At 32.8% G+C, this 22,192-nt stretch overlaps 3 protein-coding genes across 3 annotated transcripts; 2 read left to right on the top strand and 1 right to left on the bottom strand.

Moving 5' to 3' along the window:
* The first annotated feature begins 799 nt into the window (after positions 1 to 799).
* LOC139857667 (probable methyltransferase PMT10) lies at positions 800 to 5,611 on the top strand. The gene is made up of 9 exons (XM_071846492.1): positions 800 to 1,514; positions 2,078 to 2,227; positions 2,307 to 2,577; positions 2,740 to 2,850; positions 3,397 to 3,556; positions 3,718 to 3,975; positions 4,790 to 4,912; positions 5,125 to 5,202; positions 5,410 to 5,611. Exons 1-9 carry the CDS (start codon positions 888 to 890, stop codon positions 5,609 to 5,611), a joined length of 1,980 nt encoding a protein of 659 aa, XP_071702593.1. The 5' UTR covers positions 800 to 887.
* Positions 5,612 to 9,873: 4,262 nt separating this feature from the next.
* LOC139859329 (uncharacterized) lies at positions 9,874 to 12,398 on the top strand. The gene is made up of 4 exons (XM_071848122.1): positions 9,874 to 10,515; positions 10,767 to 10,941; positions 11,592 to 11,683; positions 12,026 to 12,398. Exons 1-4 carry the CDS (start codon positions 9,874 to 9,876, stop codon positions 12,104 to 12,106), a joined length of 990 nt encoding a protein of 329 aa, XP_071704223.1. The 3' UTR covers positions 12,107 to 12,398.
* Positions 12,399 to 13,651: 1,253 nt separating this feature from the next.
* On the bottom strand, positions 13,652 to 17,553 carry LOC139857712 (protein kinase STUNTED). The gene is made up of 10 exons (XM_071846536.1): positions 17,316 to 17,553; positions 17,098 to 17,195; positions 16,600 to 16,846; positions 15,796 to 16,497; positions 15,459 to 15,707; positions 15,213 to 15,373; positions 15,030 to 15,109; positions 14,767 to 14,914; positions 14,531 to 14,680; positions 13,652 to 14,250 (listed from the first exon to the last, which is right to left on the bottom strand). Exons 1-10 carry the CDS (start codon positions 17,521 to 17,523, stop codon positions 13,996 to 13,998), a joined length of 2,298 nt encoding a protein of 765 aa, XP_071702637.1. The 5' UTR covers positions 17,524 to 17,553; the 3' UTR covers positions 13,652 to 13,995.
* Between the last annotated feature and the right edge of the window lie 4,639 nt (positions 17,554 to 22,192).

Genomic DNA, 22,192 nt, shown 5'->3' with positions numbered 1-22,192 from the left:
CTCAAAATAATTCAGTGGTGGCTTTGAGTTTTTCTCAGTTGGTCTCATGTTTACTGGTAATCATGCGCATATCTGCGCATCCGGATCTCACATAGCTAGTTGGCTTATATGCGGTAAATAAGGCAAGTCAGTGCGCAAGATTATCATTTATTGCGCACAAGTTGACCAAATCTCTATGCGCGCGCATCCCCTGAAGTCAATTAATAAATCATATCCGAATCTAGACATGATTTTTTTTCATAATTATAGCCAATCTTACTAAGAGTTAGTTATGGTAGAGATTATGCTGGTTTGAATGCTGCTAGAAATAAAATTTTCATATAAATATAAAACATAGACTTCCAGAACAAAACAACGTCTTACTTAGCAATCATTATGCCAGATCCATCATACGAAAAGGTTTTACGTACAATTACTTGCGTTCGTTCCTCAAGGTCTACAAGTAAGTCAATCCAAACGTAACCTACAAACCTATCTTGGGTCATCGACCAACAAACGTTGTCGACGGTGGACTTAACATTTAACCACCCCAATCGATCAGGGTTATTCACGGGAACCTGACCCCTTAAACCTCACTTTATTTGCAATAAGGGTTGTATATTCCTTCAAAAAAATACGTGCTTAATCAACTGGAAACGATAGACGAAATACCTATTTGAACCATAAAAGCTACTTGTGGCAAAATAGAAAGACTCAGAACATGAAGGACCATAAACAAAATTTTATGAAATCATTACACCCTCATTCCGTCATTCGTCACTTGACTGCAACTTTTTGCCTAAAAAGATTCCTAAATTTAGCTACATAACGTCACCGTTACTGACAAAACTAACCGACAACACACACGAACTCTCGCCGGCACTCCACCTCCACCGCCGGTGATCATCATGAGAGCCACCACAAGTTTCTTCACAACAAATCACTTTACAAACCCTAACACCTTCATCAAAACCTTAGTCGCTTCATTTATCTTTCTCTCTATCTTCTTCGCAGTCAAACACTTCCCTTCTTCCACCACCGCCACCACTACCAACATAGCCGCCGCCGTCATTTACTCGGCATTCAATTCCACCGTCAACAGCTCCACAACTTCACCTCCGAAACCGATCACACTATCCTCACCTCCGCCTTCTCCGCCGCCGCCACGGCTGCCGGAAGATGTGGTTGCAAGGACAGGTATCGTGGATGACAACGGAGCGATGACGGATGATTTCGTGATCGGTGATTACGATTCGAGGTTACTTGATAATGCGGTTAATGAAAGTTCAGTGGAGAGAGTGAGTGAGAGTGATGAAAATTGGGTGAAAATTAAGAAATTTAAAATTTGTGATGAGAGTAAAAGAGAGTATATACCTTGTTTGGATAATTTATTAATAATTTCAAAGTTAAATGCAAGTGAAAAGTGGGAGAAATGTGAAAGGCATTGTCCAGAAATAGGAAGTGAATTGGATTGTTTGGTGCCTAATCCCAAGGGTTATAAAGATCATATTCCGTGGCCGAAAAGCCGAGATGAGGTATATATATGATACTCTACATTTTGTTAACTATTTCTTGTTTTGCTTTGATTGATTTAGTTGGTTAGTTATTTATGCAGATATGATCATGATCAATTGATCATATAAGGTAATATTTCCTGATATAGTGATAAAATTGGAACAGTAATACTCAAATTTGGAAGACTTGAGATTTGATCCAGGTTGTTTAAGTTGGTTATTTAGTAAAATTTTACTAACTCTTTTGTTCAGAAGTTTTCTACGTCCCATGTTCATTGGTGGATTCAAAAGCGTTTGTGCATATTAATTTTGGTCATGATTATCTCATTAAATGAAATGGTTACTGAGTCGGCGTGCAAACGATGGTTGCTTATAATAAATATGTCATATCAAAAGCTTTTGCCCAATCACTATGACTTCTATGTGATTTAACTGAAAATTGGCGCCATATCTTTGAAACTGGACCTCATGTTTCCTTGAAAGGAATCAAATCAAGCATGTTATTTCCTTTATATTGATTACATTGGCGCCTAATCATGAGTTTTTTATTCACAATTACATTGGTTACTGACATGCAAATGCAGGTATGGTATGATAATGTACCTCATACACGTTTAGTTGAAGATAAAGGAGGGCAGAACTGGATATCAAGAAACAAGGACAAATTCATATTTCCTGGAGGTGGAACACAGTTTATACACGGTGCAAATCAGTACTTGGATCAGATTTCTAAGGTTTAATCTTCTCTTTTATTAAAATAATGGAGAATTTGTTATTCATGAATCTGATTGCATCATCTGACCAAGTGTGCAGATGGTTCCTGACATTGCGTTTGGTCAACATGTTCGAGTCGCATTAGATGTTGGTTGTGGTGTAGCAAGTTTTGGTGCCTTCTTATTGGACCGCAATGTTACTACTTTATCTATAGCACCAAAAGACGTTCATGAAAATCAAATTCAATTTGCGTTAGAACGTGGTGTTCCTGCCATGGTGGCAGTATTTGCAACACGTCGTTTATTATATCCAAGCCAAGCGTTTGATTTAATACATTGCTCGAGGTGTAGAATAAATTGGACCCGTGATGGTATGCCTTATCCTTCATGTTTATCAAATATATTACCCGAAACATGTTATATCTTCATACCTTTTTTGCTTGGATGTAATCATGTAATATGGAACTTGGATCTTGTAAGACGTTTTTCTTTGATATTAATTGGCGTTGACCTTTTGTTCGTTTGTGTTTAAGATGGAATTCTGCTTCTGGAGGTGAACAGGATGCTAAGGGCTGGAGGATACTTTGTGTGGGCAGCACAACCTGTTTATAAACATGATGATAAGCTTCAAGAACAATGGAAAGGTAAGTTTATTTAAAAAAAAAAATATAAAACTACTACATGTTACAACATTTTGTGCTTTACATGTGTATGAGTAAGAACACTGAAATTGGTTAAGTCAAGTATTCAAACTCACCAATGGTGATGTTAGAGGTGGCAGAATGGGCTTGTTGGGTAACAAGTTAAAATGATGATGCTATGCACTTTAAGACGGGCGGGTTCTGGTTGACCCTTTACACTTATGGTTTAAAATGTTCAAATATTCTGTAGCAGTTAGTGTATCAAGTATGGCTTTAAATAGTCTGAAAAAATTGATGTAGGAGGTTTTATTCATCAAGATACACTTTGGGAAAATTTAGACTTAATCGACTCATTTCATCTTTTTTTTTTTTTTTTTTTTTTTTTTAAAGCTATTAACTTTGTTTGAACCGTTAGCGATAATAAAAGCCCAAAGCAGCCCACATTAAGTAAATGGGTCATAATTGCCACCTCCAAAGTTTTGTTCATTTTCCTTTTCTAATAGTTTTGTGCTGCATCTCATCATTGTTGAATGTATGTACTTAGTACAGAAATGGAGGATCTTACTGGACGCTTATGTTGGGAACTTGTAGCAAAGGAAGGATATATTGCCATATGGCGCAAATCTCTCAATAACACATGTTACCTTGCTCGTAATCCAGATGTACAACCTCCGATTTGTGATGCCGATGATGACCCTGATAATGTTTGGTATGTCATGCTTCTTTTTAAAGTTTTAATAGCAAAAAAAGTTATGAATCGAACTGGTTGAAATTCACTTAAACTTATTGTGATAGTACAATTGCTTATATATTGTTGTGTTACATCTTATCTTATTGTAATAACATAAACATAGTATTACAATAATGTAGGTATGTCCCGTTGAAGGCATGCATTACTCGATTACCTGAGAACGGTTATGGAGGGAATGTTACAATGTGGCCTGCACGCCTTAATTATCCACCAGACAGGCTTCAAAGTATAAAGATGGATGCTTTTTTGTCCAGGAAGGATATTTACAAGGCGGAGTCGAAATATTGGAAAGATATAACTTATAGTTATGTAAATGTTTTCCGCTGGAAGAAGTTAAACGTACGAAACGTGATGGACATGCGAGCAAGATATGGAGGGTATGTTATTATCCTATTTGATCATTTTTTACTTTCTTCAAATTTTTGGCAAGATCAGGTGGTCAAGCGGGTTGGTTAACATAAGAAAACAAGTTTTGGTTGAAAGGGGTCATTTGGGTCGGGTCAGTTGGACACGTAAACACTTTTCTGTACCTTTTAAGGATTTTAATTTATATAACTATCTAATATCAAATGCACTAGTTTTAAGTAGACTTTTTTGCGACTGTGGTCCCTCGTTTATACATCAAATTGCATGTCGTGTCCCTGTCATTATATTTTAGCTCCGGTGGTCCCTTAATTTTACAAATGTTGCCTTGGTGGTCCCTCCGTCTATTTTCCAGTTAAATATGTCCGTTAAGTGCCATCATGTGATTTACACGTGATGTCGTTTTATGACGTTTAATTCATCTCAAACGACATCACATGATGGCACTTAATGGACATCTTTAACAGAAAATAGACAAAAGGACCACCAAGGCAACATTTGTAAAATTAAGGGACCACCCAGAGCTAAAGAATAATGACAGGGACGCGGCATGCAATCTGATGTATAAACGAGGGACCACCGGCAAAAAAGTTCTTTGAGTACAAGTAAATATGAATCTGGTAATGATCTAAGTTGTTGAATAAAATTACACAAGGTTGTATGTGTTAAAATGTCATCTGTTTCACCCATTCCACTTTTAGCAAGGGTTTTTCATTTGACTCGATTTAGATAAAACGCAACCTATTTGTAAGTAAAAGTGTTGAAACTGCCACATCTAGTTTTGGTAAGTTTTGATATTATACATCATCGTGTTGTTTATGATGACAGATTTGCAGCAGGTTTAATTGATCATGGGGTTGATTGCTGGGTGATGAACGTTGTTCCCGTTAGTGATACCAATACGTTACCTGTAATCTATGATCGCGGACTCATAGGTGTCATGCACGACTGGTATGACCTACTATTTTCCTTGATCTTTGGCTTCTTGCTACCCAATTTTCTTAACAAGCATGTATGGTAGTCTATCTTAATTTGAATAAAACATTTGCAAATCTATATATTTATAACTAGAGGCTTTCGATTTTGATTAAAAATTTGGGAAAATGTACAAATTGTGTTTATTTGTTTTTTGTTTTTACAACCTGGTAATTAATGTTTTTCAGGTGTGAGCCATTTGACACGTACCCGAGAACCTACGACATATTAAATGCTGCTGGTCTCTTCTCCATAGAGCAGAAAAGGTAAAATCGATGATCCCGAACCCTTTCGTTTCATATTACTGACCTATTAAGGCTGCATAGTATAGCATTGATCTTAATTTAGACTCTAGAGTGTAAAAAAACCAGTTTTTTTTGTGTCCAGCAAATGTTATTGTGGTGTATTTAACTATTTATCAATTTTTAGGTTATGTACACTAAAGACTGATCTGCGTTATGTTTGTATATAAGCAGGTGTGACATCTCCACCATCATGCTTGAGATGAATAGAATATTACGTCCAAATGGACACGTTTATATTCGTGATGCTAATTCAATCATTTATAAACTCGAAGAAATTGCAAAGGCAATGGGATGGATTACACACGTATTTGACAATGGTGAGGGCCCCAACGCTGGTGCCAAGCTTTTGACATGTGAAAAACGTCTATAGCATTAACATCTGCTTACATTCTTCAAACTCGGGTACCTTCTTCCAACTCCTAAAAGTATGCACAAGAAAGCTGCAGTTGTATATTCAATGTCCGTATACGTAGAGAATATCGGTTGGTGAAACTAAAAGTAATATCTTGAAAAGATAAGATTTTTAAGTACAAGCTGTTAATGCATGGAAAGTTCTTATATTTGTATTTACATTAGACTAGTCTCAAGCTCACCCATTAGTGTTTGGTTTCAGATTGCTAGCACATTTTTTGTATATTTTTTTTATTCATTTGTTTGGTGTTGTGATTTTAGTATCAGATTTTTAAGAAGTTCTTGTAATGACTGTCTACGTATTTTCATTAATTAAACTTGTTATCCCTTGTATCGAAATAACTGTCACAAGATGGTCTAGTGACTGATACCAGCCATGGAAAGGGACGGAATCGGTCACAAAATGATCTGTTAAACTGTGTACGTGCACAGTTTATCAGGTATATCGGGCCTCGGTTTTCAATTCTAGATAATGAGGCCCCGTGGGTTCTTACGGTGGGGGCTAGTACCATTGATAGAAGCTTTAGAACGACTGTTTCTTTGGGCAAACACAAAATTTCTTGATGAAGAATCTTTGTATCAGCCTAAAGATTTCGATCGTAAACATTGGCCACTTGTATACCTAGGAGAACATGGTGATAAAAATAATTCAAGGTGCTCGAAAAGATCATTAATGATGTGAAGGGCAAAATAGTGAATTGCTATCGTAGAGGATCTGAAAAGAGTGAAGTAGTGAAGGATACTGGAGGAGTTGCTATGATTACCACCAACGATATTTTTTCTGGCGAAACTTTAATGGCCGATGCTAACATGTTTCCTACAACGAATGTCGGTTTTAATTAAAGGACTTGAAATCAAAAAGTATGTGAATTCAACTTCTTCACCTGTAGCAACTATCTTTTTTCGTGGAACTATACTCGGTGTAAAATCAGCTCCAGTTGTTGTCGCTTTCTCTTCACGAGGGCCTAACGTTGGAAGCCCAGCAATCATAAAACCTGACATTGTGGGAATCCGGGGTTTAAGATTTTAGCAGCGTACTTAAGGACAGTGACTAATGTTGGTAAGGCAAACTTGACTTGCACCATCAGGGATGTTTTTAAGCGGCATGGGTGCAAGTGTTTTGGTTTATAGTAGTTATAAACAGCTTGAACTTATAGCAGTAAACCAAAAAATAATGTATGATATAACATTTGCTCGTGATGGTAATGATGCTAAACTTCGATATGAACAAGGACATATGACTTGGCTCTCAGGGAGTCGGGGGAATAAACTGTTAGGACCCCCTTTTTTCTTTTGCATTCGAATGAACAAGAATGATGGCTTATTTTCTGTATCGCAAGTCATATTATGCACAATTCTGCAACATTATAACTACAGTTTTATCAAATGATATGCACATTTTATCATATGATATGCACAATTCTTATATATTTGTTATGTTAAAGCTTAATTGTATAAATTTAATGAAATATTATTTTTTTTTCTTCTGTGGTTGCTTTGTACCGTAGAAACCTTCAAGTTTCAAACAATTTGTAAGTCTGTTTATTTAAAATTTGATTACTAAGTTATATGTATAAAATCTAGAGACTCAAATTAAAAGTTTGAAAGCAAATAACTGCTGGACTAATTTATAAGTTTATTAGTTTAGTAATACAATTTAATTGATAGTTTATATATGAGAATATGAATAATAGGATATTATAGAAGTGAATTTGGAATGGAAAAGTAAACAATTAATATGTAAAGTTTAGGTAGCAGTGACTAAAAAACGGATAGCAAAAGGTCCTTGGTTGATTGTCAAAAAATTAGAGGGGCTTAACATAAGGTATAGCATATACTTCATTACCTATAAGATCTATTCTAACGGTGTGTCAAACACCTCCGTCAGATTACGTGTCAAAACTGACGAAAACTGACGAATTTTAGCGGACGCCAGTTTTGGTCAGTAGAGGCGTCAGTTGGGCCATTGACGCAAAAAAGCGTCACTTTTGCCTTCAACAATAAGATTTTTTCCTGATCTAATAAATATATATTTTTTATAATTAATTTATTTTTTTCACCCAACTTTTAGTCAGATTTTACTACATCACCCTTACCCAATATTTGATACAAAAAACCGATACAACGGTAATAAAATGTCTGACACCGCCTAATCACCGTTAGTTTACACTTTTTGATCAAAAAATGTTTAAACTGCCCGTATCACATGCACCATTAAGAATAGTCTAATATAGAAAAAATTACCCCTAAGATATATATTAGTTACACTAACATCAAACTTTAGGTGGGCCACAACCCTTTCTTATCTCTTCATGGTTATGCCAACGCGTGTATTTAGATAGCCGTCTGTTGGTTATACTTTTGTTTTTTGCTTTAGCTTGCGCTTTCTAAGTTGGAGGCTTATCACTAAAGCTTTGGTTTGAGTGGTATGAGGTGGGATTCAACTTGGGTTACTGTTAATATTGGTTCGATTCTCATTCTAAACGGGAGTTTTCAACTTTTGATGTACTGTCAACATTAATGCGATTTAGAAAGGTCTCACGAGATTTTCTCAACCTTCGATGTTACTACTAACATTGTCACGGATTTGGTTAATTCTTAACGTGTATGTGAGTGTCATATGATCGCAAAGCTGTCTGTACCGTTTGAAAAAGAAAAGTTTGGAGGGACACTATTGTATTTCATTTCATAGGTATTTTATCGCTTGATAGAAAGTTTTTAATGATCGTTTACGTTTATTTTACAGCAAAAAGTCACCACGTAAGTTACCCTTTCAAATATCCATCACATAATACGTCATACGTTTTTAAAAAGAAAATTTCTAATGACAGCCCTAAGGGCTGCCTTTAACACATTCAGACACGCATTAAACAGTTGTACAATGAATATAACTACCCACCTCCTGTAAAAAACCACCTCCATGTATCACTTATTTATGCACATATATATTTAATGACAACCCTTAGGGTTGTCATTAGAAAAGTTCTTTTAAAAATCTGATTGCTTTCCTTTGTGATATTCGTCGATTTCCAATTGCCAGAGCCTCCGCATCGCCAGTTATCGTTTTCCCGCAATAGCCACCACCACCTCCATCACTACCACCGCCACCACCACCACCAGCAGCAGCAAATTTGTTGGTGAGGTTTTCATAAGTTTTTATACTATATTTTTACACTTAACTTCTGATTCCTTATAATTATGAAACTGATAAATAAATATTAGGGTTTAGTTCAGGGTTATACTCATCATGGCTATTCAATTGAGATGCTCATGAATTGTTACACTCATCAAAATCAAAACTAGGGTTCACTTTATCCTATGCATGTGTGTAATAATAGAATGAATAAGAATTTGCATTTGTTTCCATGAGTTACTATACCATAGTTGTTAGATACTGGAGATGTTGATGAGTATAGTACCGGAGCAAGCAAGTGGTATACTGATTATGATAATTAATTAAGTAATTAATCATGAAATTGATTAATTGTTTTATTTAGTGTACTTATGGTTTAGCTAAGGTGGGTGAGTATGCTCGCAAAAAGGAGTATTGTTGATATGCTTATAAGATAACAGATGACCCTTATGTATATATGTTTGTATGTATATAATGTAGGTTTGATTCTGCTGAACAATGTAAGTTATATACAGTAAAATTAGTTTTTTTTTTTTTTACCTCCTAGGGTAAATCCTGTTAAATTAGAAAGTAGCAAATTGAAAATACATGATTGATTATCCCCAAAACTCTAACTTTATTATTGTGAATTTGATTGAAGTTTGCGTAGTTCATGACTTTGTGTTATTGATTGAAACTTGTTTGATATAGTATAAACGCACGTTGAGGTTGAATACTACATTTTTGATTTAGTGATTCTAGGATCTTGTTAGGTAATTAAATTGTTCATGAAAATATAAATGTAAATTTGTCTGTAATTATAGTTTTTAGTTTATAGTTTAGTAATAAGTTATATACTTTGTACTTGAAATAAGCTCCTTACATATATGTTCAAAGAGGTAGAAGCATGGAATTTTAATCATCACTTGTTTGAATTTGTGTTCATCTTTAACAGATTAAACCTATGGCATTGTTATGCTTAGTCAAAGTTTATAAACAATTTGTCTGTTTCTGTTTGTTAGAATGAAGATGATGTTAACTTTTATGTGTTTGTAATTTCGTGCAGCTGGTCATTGTGAATTGGAATAGTGACCATTAATCTATACACGATGAATTGTAATGAGAAATTCAATAAGAGATCTTCAAGAAAAGATTCTGAAATCGATAAGTCTGTTTTGGCTTATAAGAAAAAATGGTTTGATGAATTGAAGAAAAAGAATGCGATGGATGAAAACTTTGAATGGTTTATTCGAAAGCATATTCAAAAATACGGTTACGAGGAGAACGATGATGACCCTCAATATGTGCAGTTTTTGAAGAACCTCTCTGTAAACGGAAAATCGTATAAGCTTGCAATTTACAAAAACAATGAGTTCTCTCATTTTATAAAATACGAAGAACGTGAAGAAGAAGAAGATGATGAAGAATTAGATGGGTATGACCCGTTAACGTGTGAGTTTGATATTAATGGAGATAAAGGGGATAATGGTGAATTTAAGGAAAAAGTTAACGAAAAAGAAGTGGATATTCCAGAAGCTTCTAGAAAGAACGAGAATAACAAGGATGTGAATTCGGAATCTGGTTACCAGATGGCCTTAAATGGTTACGCACCTGATAATGACGGTGGATATGAACTTAAACTTGATGGAATAAATGTAACATATGAAAATAAGCCTAGCACCAGTTACGATTCAGATATACAGATCTTGGAAAATATTACCGATGTCGATGAAGTAGAAGTCCGTAAATCTGTATGTTTTTTTTTCTTTTTCTTTTCTGTCTATCGGCAGCTAAATGGGCGGGTCAGATGGGTTGGGTAACACCTTAAAATGGGTTTTAAATAGTTTAAATGACTTTTAAGTTAGTAAATTACCTTTGGTAGACTTTGATAACCGTTTTACCATTGTGACACGCTACATTTTTTGAGATAATTCGAAGCCCGGATCCATTTATATTATGAGTTTTAGTTTTTATGATGTTAATTATTATTTTCTGATTTCAGTTAAAGGAGAAGCTCTTACCTATTTTAAGAAAGCCGTATAGTAGCAAAGAGTATAAAGAGCTTTTGGTTTATTTAGAGAAAAAGAAGCCAATATGTCGTAATATACCCTTGCGTACAAGGGATATATCTTCTGCTATGAAAAAAGAGGGGAAGTCACTCCTTGATGATGCCCCTGGTAATTTTAACTGTTAATTAATAATTAAATAATAATAATTTATAATTACTAATTATATTAATGATTAATAATAGTATTAATTAAAGTAAGTTTTCCTTTTTATCATTGTAATTACAAATCAATGGCTGAAATTCAAATAATATGACTAATGGTTTTGGCACAAAGAGTTCGACAATTATGACATCATCATTACCAATCATTCAAATCAATGATTGAAAATCATAGTTATGAACTCATTTAAAGGTCAATTTTCAATCTTTAGACAAAGGATGACAGTCTTTTTATATATAAAGAAGAAGATGTTTTATCCTTGTCTCCGGATAACTTCTAGTTTGACTTTTGCTCATTGTAAACTTAATGAGCCAAACAATAATAGTTAGTAAGTAATGTAACCAGCATAGATAATGCACAATATAAAACCTACATTAATTTAAGACTGCATGTTATTTTTGGTGTATCTCGGCGCATTGTTGAATTTATGTTTATTGTTCACTTCAATGAAATTCTAATTATTAGTCTTATGTGTTGCAACTTCTAATTGCTAGTGTTGCTGCTTAACGATCAAACTAGAATTTGTAAAACTTATAATTGAGTTTTTTTTTTTTTTTTTTTTTTTAATATCAATGAATTATCTGATTGCCATGTTGCAGGACGTGTTCGAAAGAAAGTTGCAGCTGCCAAGAAACAGAGAGATTGGCCTACAACTCTTAATCTCATGAGAATGTATCGCTTCTGGTTAGAAGTAAGGTTTCTGAATGAATTGTATTTTGTAAAACTGGCGTGTAAATGTATTAGATGTTTTTTATAGAGGTGGCAATATCGACCCACGTAGTTACAGATGGGTCATGGGTTGGTAAGTGGGTTTGCCTTATATATGTCTTTTATCTCTAAAATGCTGAAATTAAAAAAAAAAAAAAATACATAAAATCTAATGCTGAACTTACTATGTGGGTTGGAAGTCTCCCTGTTTATTAATATCATTTTATGCAATTACTATTGATCAACACTCTTTGTTAGCTGTTTCATTCTAATATATATTTTTATTTTTATTTTATTTTATACTGATTGATTATTTAATGTACAGAACCCCGATGGCAACGATGTATTCAAGCCATGGTCTGATAAAGACTGTCTCAGTGTCCTACCACTGCAGCATACTAAATAAAGAGGATTCTCTAGAACTTGTTGCTTTTGGATGAATAACTTGTTAGTAACTTTATAACCATTAACAATGGCTGATTTAGGTGCAGAACATGGTAGTTATTTTAGGGATGACATTGTGATGTTGTTTTGGTTAAAATCTGGAATGATGCATTCATTATTTGTCGATCTAATTCCAGGTCTTTTGCATATGTTTTGTATATATCCCTGTGGTCTCTCAGGGGAACTAGCCGTATCAACTTGATTATCGGGTACTAAAATCAACATATGATGAATTCAGGTAGGGATTGTTTAGTTTGGATCTTATTACTATGTAACAAGTACTCTGCGAAATTTTCTTTAAATTCACTTGTGTTCTTATTAAAAATTTATGTGTGAATATATTGCTACTCCTGATACAAAAATAATGGTAATCCTTTTGATTGATTTATATTCATTCATGTGACAACATGGGCTGTTTTTAAACGCCATAAAGATTTAAATGTAATTTATGACCTTAATATAATCATATACTTGGTACAACACAAGTTATAAAAGCTTACAAAATAACAAAATTGTTTTATTCATGCATATAAACATATCAAGATAGCTTACTAGTTGAGTTGGAATTATGATATCTCTGTAATAAGTTTCAGGTCCGAACCTCGCAAGTAATCATATAAGTTTCATGTTCAAACCTTAATAGTAATCACGTAAGTTTCATTTTCGAACCTCACTGGTAATCACATACATTGAGGGGTGTTCTGATTGAAGAGATCTTTATCAATTTGTGTTTACTTTAATCCAGGCATGTGATGATGTGATGACATGTACTAGTTTCGTTATAAAGTTTATTAATACAATGAGTTGACGTGTTCCTTTTCATAGATATATTGGCAATCATCATCATCATTAACATATATTGGTGAATGGTGACCACCAACGAAATCGTTTTGCCACCCATGTCATAATTAAAGTCAAATGATCTTTTATAAATATTAGCTCATGATATATTAATGGTAGTGGAGTAGTTAAAATCATCTTTTATCGAATCTTTAACTTTTGTTGAAGATAAGAAATAACTACAGAAATAATAGTCGCAATGGAGGTGGCATTAATGATTACTTGGTGTACATGAACCCAAAAGGTTGTAAAAGTCGTTACTCGAGACTAGTTGATCGGATCCTCGTAAGAATTAATCGGCTAAAAGGTTTTAAGAAACGGGAAAGCGGGTCAACCCGTCTAACGCCCACTTTTTTCCGTTTATAAGCAGGGAAAATTGGCATTCAAAATGCATGCTTTAATCCATGAAACAAAAGAACTACCAAAACCCATATGACAAAGAACTGATAATAAACTGATGTAAAACTTTAATACAGGTTTTAGATGATTTTAACATATGCTTTCATCATTATTCCCCTCTATTAATCTTTGACATAACTCACACAAGCTTACAACAGTTCAGAGGACATGTATACATAACAAAATATTTTAGTTGAAATTTGAAACTAGTAGTATAAATAAACTTAAGGGATAACATAACAAAACATAATCATCTTTTATTCTATTATGAAGAAACATCAAACATTTTTTACACTTGGAATGATCTCACCAAAAAGAGACCATGCTGAAATTCTTACCTTCAGTTAATATAACACCACAAAAAACAATTAAATTTACACAATGATCTAGTAAACCACATCAGAACGTGTAACATATATCAACCCGACGTGCAGAAAGAAGTCGGATACTCGGATCTAGCAGGAACATGAGGTATGCACGAATCTTAATACATCTTTTCTATTATGTAACTAGTGTAAAAGTTATTTGTGATATTATGGCAGGCACCTATATTATATATTTGTAATAGTAGTGCATACCCCTGGTTCAAAATTCTGGATTGATATGAGTTGACTAGTCAAAACTTGATGACCGGCTCCATCTGCCTCGAAGATAATCCTCTAACGACACACTTTCCTCAACACTACTCATCGAAAGAGACGAGTCCTCGACATCAAGCAATGCAAGGCTAAGATGAGACCTTATATTTGATTGTGAAATCCCTTCGTCTTCTAAAACTTGTAGTCGGGCATCAGACCCTCCTGTAGAATCTAGTTCTAGTCGGGCCCACGCAGTCACTTCAATATCTCCTTGAAGAAGTTTCAGAACCTAACATAATCCAATTTTGTATCATTTATGATTTGTTTATCTTCATACCTTGATAGATAAAATCAAGAGCTACAATATTTTCCATGTCAGTTTTTATTAACTAAGGGGAGCAATTTTATACCTTTACTTATGAAAGGGTAGATTTGGTCAAATAAACACCAAGTAAATATACGTAGTATATGCTAAATAATTCAACTTAAAACAAAATGGGTCAAATGTGTCAGATGCATCAAATGGGTGAAATGGGTCAAAGCTTATTATGAGGAACAAATACACTTACAGAGGTCATGTGGGGTCTAGCACGTGGTGCACGTCTGATGCAAAGAGTAGAAGCTAAAGCCAACCTCTCCATCTGATCAGCATCATAATTATCGCCCAAGCTTTTGTCTAATAATTGAGAAAATTTGCCACCACTTAAAATCGGTTTTGCCTGAAGATAATAACTGATTTCGTTAGCACACAGAATTTAGATACCGAAACTTAATGTTGAGTAACAGAGGGATAATGGATACGTACCCACATAACCAAGCTTTCCTCGCCCTTCGGGCATTCGTTGCTTATTGGTTTTCTCCCTGAAAGAAGCTCAAGCAGAACAACACCAAATGCATAGACGTCGATCTTATCGGTTACTTTCCCATACATGAAATATTCTGGAGCCAAGTATCTGCATCATAAAATCTTTATCAGTTCAATCTTTTTTGTATTTTTTACTTTTTTATCCATTATATTGGTTATAAAAGACGTATGGTAATAATTAACTATACCCAAAAGTAACATACCCAAAAGTTCCTGCAACATCAGTGCAAGTAATGTGCGATGAGGTGGTTGACGCCCACTTTGCAAGGCCAAAATCAGAAAGCTGAAAGCAACAAAAAGTTGTTCAGAGAAAGTTAGTGTACCCAAGTGGCACCTTTGATAATAAATCAAATGCAGTTAACAAATTAATCAACAAAATAAATCACCTGCGGCTCAAAATCATCAGACAGTAATATATTTGACGATTTAACATCCCTGTGGATAACTGTTTGATCACAGTTACGGTGTAGATAAACAAGTGCCTCAGCTACACCCACAGCAACCTTATATCTCTCGCTCCATCCAAATGCCACATTTTTTTTATTTCCTGATTTAACAGATATATTAATCAAGAAAATAATCATAAATAAATGTTTAAAATTGTGTTATTTCATTTTCAAGTATGAGCATACCATGCAAATTGTCCTCAAGACTTCCTCTTGACAGAAAATCATAAACTAAGAGGAGATGGTTGTCTTCAAAACAAAACCCGAAAAGGGAAATGATATTTTGATGATGAAGAGCAGTAATAATCTCAATTTCTAATACAAACTCATTTAAAACATCTTCGGAAGATTTCAATATTTTGACAGCTATTTCCTTGCCATCGGGAAGACACCCTTTGTAAACTTTACTATTTCCTCCTTTTCCTATCATATTTTCTGAAATTCAATAAAACAAATACCCAAAAGTTAGCCATAAAATCCATATAACAGATCATATTACGTTAACAGCTAGAAAAACACAAACCAGGCTTGAAGTTTGCTGTTGCTGAGACAAGTTCTCCATATTGAAACAATCTACAAGTGGCTGAATATTTTTCATGAAGACCCTCCAATTCTTTCGGTAAACGTATCGAATCGTGATCAGGGGATGAAGATAAATCAGTTTGTAGTTCATCATCACCACCAACGCAAACAATAGCTCCACTTTCGCCGTTTATTTCCACAGATCCATCTTTTTGTTCATTCAACATATGATCATCTGTTGAATCTATGTCTGTTATTTGAAAGCAATGTCTAGTTGGAAGCCTCATAGCCCACTGAACCACCGATATCTGGTGGACCCGTGATCTTTTAGTTGGAAGCTGATTAGACGAAATGGCTCGACGAAGGAGTGGCCAACCAGGTCTTAACTCTGGCACTTTTTTTAGTAACAAAGAAGATGAAGTTGATGAAGCTTCTAGATTCTGTACAGGTACTAGAGCCAATGAATTACCTTCATTGTAGTCACCATTACAAGAAACCTCAAGATCATGAAGATCTGAATCCGGTGAACAAATTGGACAATTTTCTTTGAGGACACTCAATTTGTAGTCAGGTTCAACTTCTACCAAAGCCAACTCCAATTTATTGCAATTTTCTTCATTTCCATTCTTTAGCAATTTAGGATTTAAACTCAATGATTTCTGAAATAATCTAAATAATTGTTTCTTATGGTGATCCGAATCCCCTACAATTTAACCAAACACTTATATTCGCATCAAAACAGATAACAAGTAACCTTTAGTGAAAATCCAACACAGTCAATAAAGAAGAACATTTGTATAATTACCTTTTGAACCGGATAGTGATGAATGTGATTGCCTGTGAAAAACAACTTTTCCACTATTAACAGCAATTATAGAACAATTTTTCGATAGTTTTTTAGCACAGTATTTTGCTACAGAAGATGATGATCTAACTGTATGATTAGTCCGTGAAGTTCCAACAATAACTTCATTTGCGCCATACGATTTTGCTTCTCGGACTAGAATTTTTTTAATCGAAGCACCTCTACATATCTTTAACTTAAGATCCACCTGCAAATTACAAAAATGAAGGGAAAAAAAAACAAAATTAAAATTAATTGAAGTATAATATTCTCCATCCTCATTTTCATAATTAAAATTAAACTCACTAATTACAATTACAAGCTACTATATGTGGATTTAATGAGCATTAATAAGCAGAATCAAGCAATATTAAATACTTCAAAATTATCCAAATCAAAACTAGAAGCACATCAAAATCAAAATCAAAATGCATTAATATTTAACATATTAAAATCTACCTGTTTAAGGTTACAAAATCCTTCATAAACAGCCAGAACAGAATCGAACGAATTTACAAGAGATAACAAAGACGATTTTCCTTCACGATCTACAATTTCTGCAAATTAAAAACAAATATATATCACATTAAATTCAATTAAATAGTAAAATGAAATACAAAATTACAAAATAAACAATAAAACATAACAAATAGAAGCTGAAAAATAAAAATGAGTACCGTTATTAGTGAGAATATGAAGAGCAATAACACGATCACCAGGTTGAGCTTGTTTAACTAAGCTCCACGTCAGCAATGCTCTACTCTGTGAATCTAGTTTCACTCCGACGATAACCGTTCGGCCTTCTCCGGCGACATTCCGGTCATGAAACTCTCCGGCAAGCTCCGATTGATTCATATTCACAACAGATTTTGATACAGTCAACATTTTAGGTTATCATATTATTGATATATATTTGTATATGATGTATATGTATGAGAAAATGTGGGAGAAAGTAGTGTGTGTGATCTGAAAAGATAAATGAATAGTGAGGGTTTTGATTTTAAAGCGATGCCAACGGTTTGATGTTTGTTTTTAACTTTTTATTACTCCGTACTTATTATTAAATTATTAAGTAATTATTAAAAATAAATTATTAAATAATAATAATAATAATAATAATAATAATAATAATAATAATAATAATAATAATAATAATAATAATAATAATAATAATAAATTATTCTCAAAGTTATTATAGTGTTTTAATTGAAAAGTATTCTTTTAACAATTTGCGCAAAAAAATGTATATGATATATAATACTCCGTACTAGTTAAAGTTGAAAGGACCCATCCTAATCCATCCGGACGAAGTCCACATCGATTATAAACGATTCACAACAGTTGATTACATCACGAAGTACTTGACCTCTATATGATACATTTTACAAACATTGCATTCATTTTTAAAAGACAACTTTCATTTCATCGTAAGTTGACAGACATGCATACCATTTCATAATATATCTAAACTATAAATAACTTATTAATATTCTTGATGAACTCAATGACTCGAATGCAACGTCTTTTGAAATATGTCATGAATGATTCCAAGTAATATCTCTAAAATGAGCAAATGCACAGCGGAAGATTTCTTTCGTACCTGAGAATAAACATGCTTTCAAGTGTCAACCAAAAGGTTGGTGAGTTCATTAGTTTAACATAAATAATCATTTCCATCATTTTAATAGACCACAAGATTTTCATTTTTCCATTTCTCATAAACATATGTCCCATGCATAGAGACAAAAATCATTCATATGGATTGAACACCTGGTAACCGACATTCACAATATGCATATAAGAATATCCCCATCATTCCGGGATCCTCCTTCGGATATGATATAAATTTCGAAGTACTAAAGCATCCGGTACTTTGGATGGGGCTTGTTCGGCCCGATAGATCTATCTTTAGGATTCGCGTCAATTAGGGTGTCTGTTCCCTAATTCTTAGATTACCAGACTTAATAAAAAGGGGCATATTCGATTTCGATCATTCAACCATATAATGTAGTTTTAATTACTTGTGTCTATTCCGTAAAACATTTATAAAAGCAGCGCATGTATTCTCAGTCCCAAAAATATATATATTGCAAAAGCATTTAAAAAGGGAGTAATGAAACTCACGCATATAAATTTTATAAAACAGTTAATAAAGCATTTGCATGTATTCTCAGCCCAAAAATGTAATGAGTAAAAAGGGGGTAAATGAAACTCACCGTATTGTATTTTGTAGTAAAAATACATATGACGACATTGAACAAGTATAGGGTTAGCCTCGGATTCACGAACCTATATCATTTGTATATCTATTAAAACACATATAATGATAATCGAACAAAACTTATATATATATATATTATTATTATTGATATGATGTTATCTTAATAACTTATATGTTTTCTTAATAACCTGATTAATATATTCATTTTTTTATGCTTTTAAATAGATAATTAATGTTTATTATAAGAATATTAATATAGTTTTTGTTGAATATATATTTATTTAACTAATATTTATTCGGTTTAAAATAATACTGATAAATGAAAAGTCGTAATAGCTTTATAATAATATCAGTAGTTATATTAATATTAATATTAATACTCATTTTAGAAATAATGATAATAATATTAATGATTCTACTAATGATAATAATAATAATAGTTTTAATAGTAAAGATAATCTTATTATAAATGATAATTTTAATACAAATATTAATTTTAATACTTTTAATAATAAGAATGATAATAATAATAATAATAGTAATAATAATAATAAGACTACCTTTAATGATAAGCTTTCCAAAAAAAATACCCCAAGCAAGACTCGAACCCCCGACCTCTTGCTCCCCAACAACAGCCTTAACCACAGCACTCCTTATTGTTTTTCTGAACTACCTGGTAACCTAGTTTTATTTAAACCCTATAATTCGAACAGCCCAACAGTTTAAAATAAGCCCAAGAAAGGAAACGCTCATGGCCCGTTATGATTAATGGATCATGAACCTCTCTAATATTTAATAAGCCCGATGAAAAAGAAAACGTATGTGTTGCTCGATTAGGATAAATCACAGCCGCCAAGTTCTTCCTTCATCATCGTCTCTGCAGCAGTAACAGTATCACAGGTACATCGTCATTTATATTTTAGGGTTTCATCATCACGAAATCGCTATTCATCATCTTCATCAATTTCTATCATCATCCCGTTTATTTATTTATTTATTTATTTTTTTTATTGCAATCGAACAGAACAGAGACACGTGAGTAATAGCAGCAGCAAGTTACAACGATGATGGTGGTGTGTTTGGTTTACAGTAGGTGCACTAAAACAGGGATGAAGAATAAAACGGGTTTCGATTACATGAGTTTAGAGAGAGAGAGAGAAGAGAGATAGGGTTGTGGTGGCGGTGTTTCAGTGGTGGGTTGTTCAATGGCCATGGAGTCGTGGTGACTATGGTGTTGGAGGTGAAGGTGTCGGTTTAGCAAAACAATAAGGTGATGATATGGTGGTGGTTCATACGGTTTAAACAAGGATAGTTCGATAGTGACATGGACAGAATAGGAATCGTAGCAGGTATGGTTTTAAATGATGGTTTGATTTTAATCCAAAACAGGAACGACAATATAATGATGATTTGAGTGAGTTTGACGGTTGTAAACAGTGATGGGTCTTCAAGTTTAGCTTCAACTGAGATAACAGTTTGTTTTTGAGATGTTGTTAACCGGTACAGGAAGCAGAAACGGGAAGCAGAAACGATAAGGTTGTAGTAAGAGTAGAGATGGTGATTTGATTCTTACATTGAAACAACAGAGAATTGGCACTAGTTGATCGATTGCTATATGAAGATTAAAATGTTCTAGTGATTTTGACAGAAAGCCATAGTACAGAAAGGATTAAAGTTGGATAGGGATGTGTAACAAATTTTGTTATATACAGTAATAGATTCTATCTTTTGTAATCTGTTAAAAGCTAGGAAGACAAATCAGATACAGTCTTTGAGTGCTACATAAACAGGCTTAACCTCAAAAGTAGATCAGATGTGGATGTTAACAAAATACAGATATTTTTATTTTTATTTATGTATATATATTCGTAGATATATATATATATATATATATATATATATATATATATATATATATATATATATATATATATATATATATATATATATATATATATATAATCTGTATGTACCGATATAATATACATGTGTATCTGTTAATTGGTATATTTGTTTATATAATTATATCTTTATTTTACGTTTTAAAGAAACTGAATATTATTAATAATACAATCTTAATATCTATACTTGATCTTAATAACAATAAGCAAACTTAGTAATAATAAAAATAATAGAGATAATAATAATCTTAATATTAGTAATGATAATAATAACATTAATAATATTACTTAATACAACTCAAATCTTATATATTTTATTTTTGAAGTAATAATGTTACTAGTACAAATATTGATGTTAGTATTATCAATAAAAATGATGAATTTAAGGGAAAATAATATTAATATATTAATTATATCCAACTAGTAATCTAATATATTATCATTTATGATTTATGTAATATCACATTATGTGTTGACTTTTACTGTATAGATATTATTTATACATTTTATGTATATTTTATAGTAACATATATATATTTATATATATTAATAGTAACTTAATTATTCTAATTGTTATTTTTACATTTTAAGTTTTAATTAATTAAAGTATACTTTACTAATTCAAAATATTATATATACTTATATTTATTTATTTATTTTTTATATCCACATACGTATTTACATATTTATTTACAATTTATTGTTCGTGAATCGCCGGGCATAGTCAAAGGGTAATTGAACATATGAACATAGTTCCAAAGTTTTCGAGAGTTTATATTACAGACTTTGCTTATCGTGTCGGAATTATATAAAGATTAAAGTTTAAATTTGATCAGAAATTTCCGGGTCATCACAGTACCTACCCGTTAAAGAAATTTCGTCCCGAAATTTGAGTGAGGTGGTCATGACTAACAATAAAAATGTTTTCATGACAAATATGTGTTGATAAATTGAGTTTTATCATTATTGACTAATGTAGATAAAACGATTCGATTAGGTGAAGCTCAAGAATGAAGCTGTCACAACAGATTGAGATTGAGATTTAACTTTTGACGTAGTCACGGTGGAAATTAGAAAATAAGGTGCGTCTTAGCTTTTGACGTTATCTTGTTTGAATTCCGGAATTCAAGGGATTTAAAGAAAATCTTCGAAATCTAAAAGATTTGATTCTTCGGCGAGTAAGGAAAATAAAATCTCTATAATTAAATACGGTGATCTACATCGATTTCTCTTTCTCATATTTCCACTATAAATTAAGCTCTTCCGTTCCATTATTCTCACCATTCCTATACTTTCTTTCTTAGTTCATACATCAAAAAAAAAAAAAAAAAAAAAAAAAAAATTTGTGAAAATGCTTAGTCTAGTTCTAATCCCTAATATTTTCCTAATTATCATTTCTGTCATCCTTTATTTCAATCTTTCACCAGAAAAA

Source organism: Rutidosis leptorrhynchoides, chromosome 7 (genome assembly GCF_046630445.1).
Source record: "Rutidosis leptorrhynchoides isolate AG116_Rl617_1_P2 chromosome 7, CSIRO_AGI_Rlap_v1, whole genome shotgun sequence".
Classification (NCBI taxonomy): domain Eukaryota; kingdom Viridiplantae; phylum Streptophyta; class Magnoliopsida; order Asterales; family Asteraceae; genus Rutidosis; species Rutidosis leptorrhynchoides.
This window is presented reverse-complemented; position numbering and strand designations above follow the sequence as displayed.

Coding starts and splice junctions, on each gene's coding strand:
- LOC139857667 (XM_071846492.1), top strand. CDS start 888: ATGAGAGCCACCACAAGTTTCTTCACAACAAATCACTTTACAAACCCT. Junction 2,228..2,306: donor ACTTGGATCAGATTTCTAAG/GTTTAATCTTCT, acceptor CCAAGTGTGCAG/ATGGTTCCTGACATTGCGTT. Junction 2,851..3,396: donor GCTTCAAGAACAATGGAAAG/GTAAGTTTATTT, acceptor TACTTAGTACAG/AAATGGAGGATCTTACTGGA.
- LOC139859329 (XM_071848122.1), top strand. CDS start 9,874: ATGAATTGTAATGAGAAATTCAATAAGAGATCTTCAAGAAAAGATTCT. Junction 10,516..10,766: donor AAGTAGAAGTCCGTAAATCT/GTATGTTTTTTT, acceptor TTCTGATTTCAG/TTAAAGGAGAAGCTCTTACC. Junction 10,942..11,591: donor ACTCCTTGATGATGCCCCTG/GTAATTTTAACT, acceptor GCCATGTTGCAG/GACGTGTTCGAAAGAAAGTT.
- LOC139857712 (XM_071846536.1), bottom strand. CDS start 17,523: ATGTTGACTGTATCAAAATCTGTTGTGAATATGAATCAATCGGAGCTT. Junction 16,847..17,097: donor GATTTTGTAACCTTAAACAG/GTAGATTTTAAT, acceptor TGTAATTTGCAG/GTGGATCTTAAGTTAAAGAT. Junction 14,681..14,766: donor AGGAAAGCTTGGTTATGTGG/GTACGTATCCAT, acceptor TATTATCTTCAG/GCAAAACCGATTTTAAGTGG.